Source organism: Capra hircus, chromosome 29 (genome assembly GCF_001704415.2).
Source record: "Capra hircus breed San Clemente chromosome 29, ASM170441v1, whole genome shotgun sequence".
NCBI lineage: Eukaryota > Metazoa > Chordata > Mammalia > Artiodactyla > Bovidae > Capra > Capra hircus.
In genome coordinates, this window is record NC_030836.1 from 49,368,332 (window position 1) to 49,381,685 (window position 13,354).

The 13,354-nt window shown below is 50.5% G+C and overlaps 1 protein-coding gene across 1 annotated transcript; it reads right to left on the reverse strand.

The window, feature by feature from the left end:
• On the reverse strand, positions 3,258-10,077 carry LOC108634235 (mas-related G-protein coupled receptor member A6-like). The gene is made up of 3 exons (XM_018043320.1): positions 9,378-10,077; positions 6,697-6,736; positions 3,258-4,562 (listed from the first exon to the last, which is right to left on the reverse strand). Exon 3 carries the CDS (start codon positions 4,498-4,500, stop codon positions 3,562-3,564), a length of 939 nt encoding a protein of 312 aa, XP_017898809.1. The 5' UTR covers positions 4,501-4,562; positions 6,697-6,736; positions 9,378-10,077; the 3' UTR covers positions 3,258-3,561.

Sequence of the window (13,354 nt, forward strand, 5' to 3'; positions counted from 1 at the left end):
TCACCGTCCTGGGGTGAGGCTGGTGTAGGTGGGATCAGAGAGCTGGGTTCTTGTTGCTGGCCTTGTGGAAGGTCCAGCTTGGGTGTGAGCAATACAGCTCAGCCCCTGTTCTGCTGGAACCCCAGGACTTCCTGAGAATCCCCAGGAATATTTGCAAACTGCATCAACATGAAGCTTCTACATGTGAGTTACCAAAAGGCCTACCCGAGAAAAGAACCTGGCGAACAAAGAAAGAAATCTCTTGGTTGACATGCTGAGTCCAGAGGGAGTGACAGCTTCAGGTCTGGCTGGCCCCGGGGTTTGTGCCACGTCATCGGAACTTGTTTCTCTCCTCCCCCGACCTTCTCTCTCAACGTGGGCTTCCTCCGTTCTCTGCACCACGACACTGTGACTCTGGTTGTACAGACTCCCAAGTTCAAGTCCAGCAGGAGATCAGCAAGCACGTCAAGGGTTTCTTCAGTAGGAGCCCCGGATGAGCTCAGCTGGGTCACACGCCCGTTTCTGAACTATTCAGCTGCCACGCCAAGGTCCTGCAGAGAAGACCAGGAGGTGTTACAGGACTGGCCAAAGTAGACGGTGAGTTCTCCGAACAGGGACCCTCAGGCCCTGGCCTGGGCCCCGGCTCTGGACGACGGCTCCCTGGACTTACGTCCACATTTCCCGCTGATGTGCCTGCAGACCCTGGGCCGCACAGCAGGCGCACAGGCCTTTCCTCACCTCCCCACGGTGGCGGCAACACCTGGGGCATGCTAAGAAGCCTCCACCGCAGGTGTGGGCTGAGGGGAGGAGACAGGGCACCCTGTCCTCTTTCCCCGAAGGCCGCCTCCACCTGCGTGTCTCCCACCCCAGGATCCAGAGCCCCTCCTGCAGGCGCAGGGGCAGAGTGACCACTCCTCCCACACCCCACCAAGGGCCACAAGTTTGGGATGTAAAGTCACCCGACACAAAGACAGCATATTATGCAACCATGAGAAGCCATGTCCTGCCCACCGTCTCCAGCCCCTGTTCTAGGAGAGTCTTGGCCTTGTTGAGCCAAATCCCAGGGCTACAGGCTGAATGTTCACACCCCCCCAAAACTCACGTGTGGAAACCCTGTCCCTGCATGTGATGATGTTGAGGGAGAGGCCTCTGGGAGGTGATGAGGGCCTGTGTGTAGAGCCCCATGAAGGAGACCGGGGTCCTTATAGAGGCCCCAGAGAGCCCCCGGCTCCAGTGAGAAGTCACCAGACCGACCCAGAGGAGGGCCTTCCCCACACCCTGCTGGACCTGGTCTCGACTCCCAGCCTCCAGAGCTCTGAACCGTGCAGTTTTGTTCACGGGTCACCAAGTCTGATACACGTTACAGCAGTGCACGTGTGCTAAGACTCTGAGAAGGTGTTTCTCCTGAAACACAGCAATAGTTTATTCATAAAAGGAGAACACAGTCCTTCGCCTTCAGCAGACTCTAGAAAGAAAGCAAAACTGGTCAAAGGTAGGTGATGTGGCCCAGTTATGCTGATGAGTGTTTTCCTAATTCAAGGATGGTTTGGGGGGCATGGCCAGCCAGCAATGGGTGGGTCCGATGCGGGCAGTCCTCCCTGACCACCTGGGTCTCATCCCAGCCTAGGCCCTTCACTGGTGGAGATACAGACAAACTCAAGATAACGTGACCACGGGGTTCAGCGGTGGAGGGGCGACGGCTCACACCAGGCTGTCAGCTTCTGGGATGGCTGTCACCTGGGGTGATGGGCAGGCCCCCCAGTGCAGGTGTCAACACCCCCTGCTGTTCCTGGGAGGACAGGCACCTTGCTGACTCCCCGGGGAGAAGAGTCCTCCTGTCTGCCACCCTGGCCCCTGCACGCCCCCAGGGAGAAGAAGCCTCCTGTCTCCCACCCACAGCCCTGCACGCCCCCTTGAGGCCACGGCTCCTGCGTGTGTGCTGGGAGCAGGGTGGGGGCCTTTGCCCCGGGGCAGGGAGGTGGAGGGCGGTCAGCCCTGGGGCAGTGGTCAGGGGCGGTGTCCTGTACCTTGTCCTTCAGGGGCCGCTTGCACTCAAAGGCCCCAGGACGCTGGCCACTGGTCATCAGTGTATAGAGTGTGTCCCCCATTTATAAGGTAGGGTCCCCCAGGCCTAGGGCAGTGTTCCCCAGTTATAAGGCGATGTCCCCCAGTTATAGACAGTGTTCCCCAGCTCTATGGCAGTGTCCCCAATTATAAGGTAATGTCCCCCAATTATTGGAAGTATCCCCCCAGCTCTAGGGCAGTGTCCCCAATTCTAAGGTAATGTCCCCCAGTTATAGGAAGTGTTCCCCAGCTCTAGGGCAGTGTCCCCAATTATAAGGTAATGTCCCCCAATTATAGGAAGTGTCCCCCCAGCTCTAGGGCAGTGTCCCCAATTATAAGGTAATGTTCCCCAATTATAGGAAGTGTCCCCCAGCTCTAGGGCAGTGTCCCCCGGTTATAAGAGTTGCCAGAGCTTGGCTAGTGAGAAGCGATGGGTTCCTGTCTGCAGCACCAGTCTGTCACACAAGGTGCTTTTTTCTGAGCCCCACAGACAAGCCCAAAGCCCCATCTCCTCTCAAGCCTCACGTCAAACCCAGAGCTAGCTTGGAGTCTCCAGGGTCGATCCCGAAAAGTGAGACCCATCAGCACCTTCTTCTCAGCCTAAGGTGGTCCTATAAGCTTGGGCTGAAGCACTTCCCTCAAATGACCAAAGCAGTCTGGGGACCACGTGGACAGCCGAGTGTCACTGTAGCATGAGTTACTGACGGAACCAAACAGGCACCAACTGAACGTTGTCCCCCCAGAAAGCACTGGTCACAAAGCTTTATTTTGCTGAAATTCTAAGGACAGAAGGAGAGGACTTTGAGAGAGAACACAGGAAGAAAAAAACAAAAGCACTGTATTCAGAACCCAGAACACGCCTGGAAAATGGGCAGAGGACAAGGCCACATCATCTCCCACGCCCAGGCTTTGCCCAAGAGGGATTCTGCATCCCAGCCTGGAAACAAGCAGAACAGTCACAGCAAGTCCGATGTCAAAGTCGACCTTCTGAGGTTGGCCAGCATGACTTCATAAACTTTCTGAAGGATAATTCGACAGGTTTTGAAAGGCTCGATGGGATTCCCCAGCGGCTCAGTGGTAAAGAATCCATCTGCCAGTGCAGGAGACACAGGAGACCTGCGTTCGATCCCTGGGTCAGGAAGATCCCCTGGAGAAAGGAAGGGCAACCCACTCCAGTGTTCTTGCCTGGAAAACCCCATGCACAGAGGAGCCTGGTGGGCTACAGTCCAGGGGGTTGCAAAGAGTTGCACACGACTGAGCGAATGAACACAACCAAAAGGCTCAGACATGTGCATTTGGTTTCACACTTACACACACACACACACACACACACACACACACACACACCCCTACTTCTGGGGGTTTGTTCTCGGTTTTTACACAGAAAGGAGGCTGGTAAGGGAGCTCTTTGGGGATGCTGACTTGGGGATCTCTCTCCTGCTGGTAGTGAGGCATGGGTACCACCACAAGACTGTAGGGACACTGATCCACTGGGAACCCGCTCCCCCCCCGCATCCATCAGAGGCCCACGCTTTCCGTCTTGCCAGTTGGAGTCACTTTCTGGTCCTCAGCATCCTCCGTCTCCTCACCCAGGGCTCTCTGAAGGACCACCTTGAGGGTCTCCATCGACCGCTCCCTCTGAAGGCTCCCAGTGAAGACGTAAATGGCAGGGTTGGCCGTGCTGTTGATGCAGGACAAGAGAACACAGATGTCATTGAAGACGTGAATTTTCTCGGTTGTGCAGAACCGGATGATGCTGAGGGGCAGGCCGAGGAGGAAGCCCAGGAACGAGAGCAGGAGGACCAGGTGGAACTTTCTGGGCTGATGCTTCTGGGAGCTGGCCTGGACTCGCTGGAGCAACAGCAGACTGGATATGCCCAGGATGGAGAACTGGAGGAAGACCGACACGGCGGTGGCAGTCTTAAATTCGTCACAGAACTTTTCCTCCCTGGTGAATAGCTGGCCGCAGGCATAACCTCTCAGCGTATTTAACAGAAAGGTCAGAATCCAAAGGAGCGCACTCACAATGGCCGACAGGTGCTTGGGGCAATGACACCGATACCAGATGGGGAAGAGGGCGGACAGACAGCGCTGGAAGCTGATGGCGGTCATGATGCCCAGACCAGTGAGGTAGAAGAACCACCTCAGGACCGTGAAGAGGGCGTGAAGACCAAAGCAACGGTGGAGGAACGGCTTCAGGATTTGGCGGACAGAGAACAGGATCTGGAAGCCGAGGTTCATGAAGTCCGCGATGGCCAGATTGAGGCTGTAGATGAGGAAGGAGGTCTTCTTGTGAGACAGACAGACAAACCAGATCACGATTCCATTTCCCACCAGTCCGCAAAGGGCCACAACCACGGCGAGGGACCGGAGGGCCACGTGCTCAACGTCGTGTGACCCTTCAGCCGGCTCTGCAGCCTCCGGGCTGGAATGATGAGTCTCGCAGTAATTGTCCATGGTGAGGCGATCCAGGCTCGGCAGGACTGTTGGATGCCCCCGTCCTGTGACTCCTGGCACTCCTGGGGAGTCAGAGACGGAGGTATGGACCCTCAGGCAAGTGAGGGGGGCTCTCGCTCCTCCCCGCTCCCTGTCTCCTCTTCCCTCTCCCCCCACTCCTTCCCTCCGTGCCTCCCACCTTCCCTCACTTGTCTCTTTTTCTCTCCCCATCTCTTCGCCCCCTCCCAAGCCCGGATACAAATGCACTGAGTGCAGGTCCAGCCTGCGGTCCTTGGCTCTCTCTAGACGATGAGAGGGGAGCTCAGCTTTGTCCGCATGAGCAGGGCCTCTTGGGCATCAGTGCAGTGACTCATTCATCTCTGCACTCAACAAGCTGATCTACTGGGTGTCCCCTGCAGCGTGGCCTCTGAGCAGAAAGCAGCATGGGGGAGTTGGGGGGATCTGGTCTCTGACCCCAAGAAAGCCAAGGAATCAGCCATTTACAGGGCAGTGTGACTGTCCTGGAGCAGTACTACAGGAGCTCTAGTACTCGGGGGAGTTGACCCTTAAAGACACGGTAGACGTTACCTAGAAAGATAATACCCAATGCAAAGAAACCACTTGAGGAAGAACCAAGAAAGATGATACCCAATGCAAAGAAACCACTTGAGGAAGAGCCAGGGGCTTGAGAGAGCATGTCTACTCCAAGGGTAGACCTCTTCGTATAATTAGTCCATGAAGAGCAGTTCGGGGTATGGGGGGAGAATGATGGATGATGGAAAGGTGGGTGGAGGCATCTGGTCTACCTCCTTACTTGGGTCCAGTAGCAGCTCAGATGCACTGAGGTCTTCAGGGAGACCTGCGCCTGAGTCCCTGGGGGATCTCGTCAACTCCAGCTGTTTCAATACCATCCTGATTCTAATGACTCAGAGAAGAGGGTCAGCCACCCAGAGGTGTCCTAATCCCCAGGGCCCATGACGACTGAGATTTGGAGAGAGGAGATAAAAGTTACACGTGGAATTAAGGCTGCCAACCAGCTGGCTGTAAAATAGGCAGATTACCCTGAGTCGTCCAGGTGGGCCCTTCAGGTAACCACAAGGGTCCTTATAAGAAGGAGGCAGGGTAGGAGAGTCACGGAAGGAGCTGTGACGTGGGAAACAGAAGTAGGGGTGATGTGGTGGCTGACTTGGAAGAGCAGGGAAAGGGCCCCAGTCAAGGACGCAGGCGCCTCCAGAAGACGGAAAGAGACGGGGGAACGGCTTCTCCCCCGGGGCCTCTGGAAGGGAGGCAGCCCTGCTCACACCTTGATGTTAGCCCAGTGAGACCTGTATTTTGGGTCTTGGGCCTCCGTAGCTGTGAGGTTATAAGTCTGTGGTTATCCGCTGCGGCAGCTGTTAGGAACCTCGTGCCTGAGGTCTCCCATTGCGTGGTCGGGCTCAGGTTCCGAGAGGCCCTCTCTGCCCTTCAGGTTACATTCTCCTTGCCTTTCCCCTCCTTTATTTCCATCTTCTCCTTATTTTGTACTCGGCCTAACTCAGCTCCTCTTATTCTCTCATCCCCGAGATGCTGATATTTTCCAGGTCGTATTCCCCAGCATTCTGTCCTGTTTTCTTTAAACCACGCCCTTGAATCTGATCTCATCCACTCACACGGTCTCTTGTTCATCACTCAGTTCCCAAACACACATCATCAGCCTCCATCTCTCTTCAGCCCTAGACTTGCTCATCCAATTGCTGACGAATAACGCCGTGTTTAACACTGTCCCCCAAGTGTGCGCTCTTCAATCATGTTCTTATTGCTACAAATTGCATCACCACACAGGACCCCGTCTGCTAGATCTGAAACGTGGACTCACTGGAGGGCGCCAAGGGGACTTTGGGATCAGAGGGTTTGGGTTGGGTTCCTACCCCTCCCGCTAATTAACTAGGGCATTTGCTTCCCCGGTGGCTCAGACAGTAAAGTCTGCCCTCAAGGCAGGAGACCCGGGTTCAATCTCTGGGTTGGAAAGATCCCCTGGAGAAGGAAATGGCAACCCACTCCAGTATTCTTGCCTGGAAAATCCCATGAACGGAAGAGCCTGGCAGGCTACAGTCTGTGGGGTCGCAAAGAGTCGGACACAACTGAGCGATTAACACTTGTATGATGTACTCAAAAGCTGTACTATATATAGTAGATGCAAGCTGCTGGATATAAAATAGATAAAGAATAAGGACCTACCGGGTAGCACGGGCAACTGTATTCAATACCTTGTAATAACCTATAATGGAAAAGAAACTGAGAAAGAATATATATACATACATATAGCCAAGTAGTTTTGCTGTTCATCAGAAATAAACACAACATCGTAAATCAGTGATACTTTAATTTAAAAAAATTTTTTTAAGTTTTAAAGCAGACTTTGAAGAAGGAAGTCAGTAAGCTAGTTAGAAGATAATTAGAAGATAATTCATTTTTACTTATGTTGATTTGGAATTGTTTGTGGAACACCCACATAAAGACATCCAGATAGCCAAGATTTTGGAAGGGAGCTGTGGTCTGGAGGTGTGGATTTAACAAACATTGTAAGTGGGAGCTGAAGCTGCTGAAGAGGAGGACGCCTTAGGGTGGAAAGGGGCAGGGCTGGGGGACAGTGCGGAGGAAGACACAGGAGGAAGTGAGGGCTGAGCAGCTCAGAGCCGGGCTCAGAAGCAGACGGGGGCCGGCTGCACAGCAGCGGGTCCTGGAAGTTTGAGCTAGTGAAATACATCAGTAGCTGGCAGGGTTTACTGTATTTTAGATGGTGTTAGACTGTAGATCCGTAATGCACTAGTAACAATATTCTAAGACACCAAGGACTGATCACTAGGAGATCAGTGTCATCAAGAATGACTCCTACTTTGCTCACCAAAATCTCCCGGGGCCGTGATTTTGGAAGGAACCTGCCCCCCTGGGCTGGGCAGTGGCTTCGATGGTTGAAGGCTGGTCAGGACGAGGCCACCTTTGCTGTGGCAGGCTCGTCTTTGGTCCCAGACTGCCTCTTTCAGGAGCCCTGTGACTGCTGGCTTCGATAGCTGTCCCATTTCAGACTTCTGTGGTTTAAGGCACTTGTCTCTGTGTGCTATGTAGTCCTGATGTAAAAATGGCATCAGTTCAGTTCAGTGGCTCAGTCGTGTCTGACGCTTTGCAACCCCATGGACTGCAGCACACCCGGCCTCCCTGTCCATCACCAACTCCCGGAGTTTACCCAAACTCATGTCCATTGAGACGGTGATGGCATTCAACCATCTCATCCTCTGTCGTCCCCTTCTCCTGCTGCCCTCAATCTTTTCCAGCATCAGGGTCTTTTCAAATGAGTTAGCTCTTCGCATCAAGTGGCCAAAGTATTGGAGTTTCAGTTTCAACATCGGTCCTTCCAATGAACACCCAGGACTGATTTCCTTTAGGATGGACTGGTTGGATCTCTTTGCAGTCCAAGGGACTCTCAAGAGTCTTCTCCAACACCACAATTCAAAAGCATCAGTTCTTCGGTGCTCAGCTTTCTTTATAGTCCAACTCTCACATCCATACATGACCACTGGAAAAACCATAGCCTTGACTACACGGATCTTTGTTGGCAAAGTAATGTCTCTGCTTTTGAATATGCTATCTAGGTTGGTCATAACTTTCCTTCCAAGGAGTAAGCGTCTTTTCATTTCATGGCTGCAGTCACCATTTGCAGTGATTTTGGAGTCCCCAAAATAAAGTCAGCCTCTGTTTTCACTGTTTCCCCATCTATTTCCCATGAAGTGATGGGACCAGATGCCATGATCTTCGTTTTCTGAATGTTGAGCTTTAAGCCAACTTTTTTGCTCTCCTCTTTCACTTTCATCAAGAGGCTTTTTACTTTTTAGTGCCTCTTCACTTTCTGCCATAAGGGTGGTGTCATCTGCATGTCTGAGGTTATTGATATTTCTCCCGGCAATCTTGATTCCAGCTTGTGCTTCTTCCAGTCCAGCGTTTCTCATGATGTACTCTGCATAGAAGTTAAATAAGCAGGGTGACAATATACAGCCTGACGTACTCCTTTCTCAATTTGGAACCAGTCTGTTTTTCCATGTCCAGTTCTAACTGTTGCTTCCTGACCTGCATACGGATTTCTCAGGAGGCAGGTCGGGTAGTCTGGTATTCCCATCTCTTTCAGAATTTTCCACAGTTTATTGTGATCCACAGTCAAAGGCTTTGGCATAGTCAATCAAGCAGAAATAGATGTTTTTCTGGAACTCTCTTGCTTTTTCAAGAGTGGATGTTGTCAATTTGATCTCTGGTTCCTCTGCCTTTTCTAAACCCAGCTTGAACATCTGGAAGTTCGCGGTTCATGTATTGCTGAAGCCTGGCTTGGAGAATCTTAGGCATCACTTGACTAGCGTGTGAGACGAGTGCGATTGTGTGGTAGTTTGAGTATTCTTTAGATCTTCAGTCTAACGCTCTCCCAACCGAGCTATTTCGGCTGGATAGTTTGAGCATTCTTTGGCATTGCCTTTCTTTGGGATTGGAATGAAAACTGACCTTTTGCAGTCCCGTGGCCACTGCTGAGTTTTACAAATTTGCTGGCATACTGAGTGCAGCACTTTCACAGCATCATCTTTTTAAGATGATGGGGAAACCCCATTGGAGAAATGTCCAGAAGGGCAGGACCTAGGCATCAGTGGTCTGGTCCCCACTGAGACATCAGCGTTCCCCATCAAAGCATCAGGCAGAAGCCTGGGGGGCAGGGAGAAGAGGTGGGATGAACTACAAAGCAATGGCAGGTCAGGGAAGACACAGGGAAGTGGTAGGCAAGAGGAACCTGAGAAGCCACAGATGCTCTGGGCTCCAAAGCAGACACAAGCTTACCACCCAGAAAAGCATAGCAGAGGAGGAGGTAGAGAACTCGCTCTTACCTTGGGCGCTGGGTCAGCCCAGGATCCTGTCTGTGAGAGCAGGAAGGGCCTTCTCAAGAAGTCTGATCTTGGAGAAGTCCACTCTCTCCCTGGACCACTGAGCCACCCTCAGGAGCTCCTTAAGACAGTGGGGCTCTGAGTGTTATCAAGTTGGCTCAAGGCTGCTTGTTTTTTCCTGTGTGGGGTCACTGGCCAATCAGAGTCCAAGCATCATCTCAGGAGCGTATCTCATGATCACGTTTCCTCCCCTGTTGCCTCATCCTCACATTTGGCTTCTGCCTCAATATTCTCAGAATTGCTCTCTCCAGTGACTTTTTCTCTGAACCAAACCTTTGCTGCACGTTTGCAGTGCACTGGAACAAGCCTGACTCTTGGCGTCCATCATCTCGGTGATGTTTGAGACTTTGACCTACCCGCTGTACTTTGGTGGCTTCTTATGTGAGAGTCGTGCCTGGGAGAATGTCCCTCCAGGGCCACACTGCGTGGGGTCTTCCTCCTCAACTCACATCCTGACCCTCCCAGGTGCTCTGTCCTTTCATCTCTTTCCAAGTCTCAGCCTCTCATATCCCCACAACCACACAGATGTCCTGGACACCGAGCACCCTTGCTTCTAGATCAGCACTTTCAGGGGGCACCATGGGGTTGGGTGGGAACAGCTGAATCTACTCCATCTGAAGATGTGAGCCACGTTCTTTACAGAAATCATCTCTAATTGTGGACGGGATGACCTCCTGCCCGTGGGGAGAGACAGCAGGAGGATGAGGATGGAGAGAGGCTAGCTCTGGCCAAGCCCCCTGGGAAGATGAGAAATAAATGATCAAAGTCTCAAGTCATGCCCTCTGGCATGGAATCACCATGGTCCAGCCCAGGCTCCGAAGCTTCCCAGGGATAAGCAGAACCAGAAATCGTTTGCACACCTTCCAAAGTATTAGGAAAGACCCTGATGATGGGAAAGATTGAAGACAGAAGGAGAAGGGAGTGGCAGAAGAGGGTTAGATAGCATCACCAACTCGGTAGCCATGAATCTGAGCAAACTCTGGGAGACAGTGGAGAACAGAGGAGCCTGGTGTGCTGCAGTCCACTGCTCGCGAGGAGTCCGACATGACTTAGTGCCTGGAAAACACCTTCCACATTCGCCCCAGAAGGATTTTTCCCCACGATGTTTCATTTTACTTTCGATTGCAAGAGATGCTTTTCCAGTGATGAGGAGCTGGTGTGGTCTTTCCAAGATTGTGCCTCCCAGAATTGACAGTTAGACACACTCGACAAGAACAAGAAGGGAAGGAAAGTGTCCTGCTGGTAATAGGAGAGGACACTGATCGTGTCTGCCCAAAAGACAGGTGCATGCCCAAGGCTTGGCATCTTTGTGCCAGCCAGCTCAAGCCTCTCCCACAGCTGGTGCAGTAAATGAAAAGGGCACCCACGTCCCTCCCTTCCCACATCTCTGGGAACTCCTCAGAGGTGCTTCACACGTGCTTTGATCTCAAGACCCCAACGAGCTTTGGTGTATGTCATTTATACCTATTGATATGTACCATCTTAAAGCTGAAAAATTAAACTGTATAAAGTCATTTTAAAATAAAACAATAAGCCCATGTCATGTTACCATGGTAACTTCCCGACTCAGGGATTCAACCTGGGCTTCCTGCATTACAGGCCGATTCTTTACTGTCTGAGCCACCCGGTCTATGTTTAATGAAAAGTAGATACAGATTTTTTTAAAATAAAGAATCTCAGTGAGAAGAGTGGTGTTGTTTTACGTGTTACACACATCTTTTCAGTGTCTGGCTCCTGGGAAGACAGTTGGAGTATCCGTTTCTGCCTTTGATCTGTTGCAAAATGTTACTTTGGTCGATGCGTATGAAGGAAACCTGACCTCACACAGATATGTGGAAGGAAAAGGGAAGAGGAGTCGGACGGTCTTTCCAGGACCGTTCTGTGAAATCTGACACGTGCATGGATGCTCAGGCACTTCAGACACGTCTGACCCTTCACGACCCTGGGGACCGTAGCCCTCCAGGCTCCTCTGCCCATGGGATTCTCCTGGCAAGAATACTGGAGTGGGTTGCCATGCCTCCTCCAGGGGATCTTCCTGACCCGAGGATTGAACCTACATTTCCTGAGTCTCCTGCATTGCAGGCAGGTTCTTTACCGCTGAGCCAGTAAGAAAGCCCATGCTTCCCTGAAGTTAGGCCAAAACTCAACAAGCGGAAGTTTCTTCAAGGGTAGTTGGAATGTGGACTCTGAAATCATATCAATAAACTTTCATACTCTGTTATGTTAAAATCATCTATCTAAGTTGCACTTGGTTAGATCTTTTACCATATGTTATTTTCATAGGATCATTTATAAGTCACCTGGAAAACATTGGTTCACGGAATTATGCAGGTTTTTCAGATACTGACATGTTTCATTAGACACTCTGACTTCTATCTGTCCATCTATTGGTCTCTCATGGGGCTTCCCTTGCGGCTCAGTGGGGAAGAATCCCCCTGCCAGTGCAGGACACACGGGTTTGATCCCTGGGTCAGGAAGATCCCCTGGAGAAGGAAATGGCAACCCACTCCAGTACTCTTGCCTGGAGAATCCTATGGACCCAGGAACTTACAGTTCATGAGGTCACAAAGAGTGGCACAAGGCTTAGCGACTAAACAACAACATACCAGTCTATCACATTGTTATCATCACTGTGAATCTCATCAGAAACCTCTAATCATTGGGAAGCCATTATACTCAATGTAACAGATACATGGTTTTTTTTCAGGATTCTAATTTTTTCTCGAAAATCCAAATGGTATCAGTGGCAATAAAAACCTCCAGTTGTTTTTCTTGAAATGACTAGAGCTCACTTTGTTCATTTTGAGAAAATATATATACACAGTTATATTCTAGTTGAGCTATTTCAAATCCTGAAAGATGATGCTGTGAAAGTGCTGCACTCAATATGCCAGCAAATTTGGGCCTGATGGATGCAAAACCAGTGATGGATAAAACAGCTTGTGCCGTAGCTCAGATCAAAGAAGTGGCAAAAAGTGTGATAGTGCTATTGTGCCGTCTTCTTTCCCGTCATCACAGCCTCACAGCAATTTTCCAAAAAGCCACCTTCACCCAGGAATCTCCTTTACTCTTGAGGAAGCAGTAGAAACTCTTAATTTTGTGAAATATATGCCTTGAGTACATGACTTTTTAATATTTTATGTGACTAAACAGGGAAATATAAATAATCTAAATATATAATATAATATATAATAAACTTGCATATTATATACATCTACAGATGGTCAACACCGAAATCAGATTGGAGGAAGCACAAGCTGGAATCAAGATTGCTGGGAGAAATATCAATAACCTCAGATATGCAGATAACACCACCCTTATGGCAGAAAGTGAAGAGGAAATAAAGAGCCTCTGATGAAAGTGAAAGAGAAGAGTGAAAAAGTTGAATGCCTGAAGAAGAAGAAACCACTAGACCCAGAAGAAACCATGAAACAAGCAAACAAAAAAATTAGTCAACATTTGAACACTTCAGCACTTTTATTTGTTGCTAAGCATTCATATAAAAGTTCTCCAATAATTAGTTGCTGTTGCTACCAGATGAATTCTAGAAGTTCAGGACTATCTATCAATTAAGAACTACATGTGGAGAGAGTATATTAACTCGGGTTTCATGTCACTGCTTTTAGCTAACAAGTTTACTGTATCATTAGAAAGTTGGTGGAAGTGTGAAAGTGTACGTCGCTCAGTTGTGTCTGACTCTTTGTGACCCCATGGACTGTAGCTCACCAGGCTCCTCTGTCCGTGGAATTCTCCAGGCAAGAATTCTGGAGCGGGTTGCCATGCCCTCATCCAGGGGATCTTCCCAACCCAGGGATTGAACCCCAGTCTCCTGCATTGAGGGCAGATTCTTTATCCCCAGAGCCACTGGGAAGCCCTTAGAAAGTAGGGGGCACCGGAATTCTTTTACTGACTTTCCTCCA

What these genes read in the sequence shown, in the direction of transcription:
- LOC108634235 (XM_018043320.1), bottom strand. Translation starts at nt 4,500, where the DNA reads ATGGACAATTACTGCGAGACTCATCATTCCAGCCCGGAGGCTGCAGAG.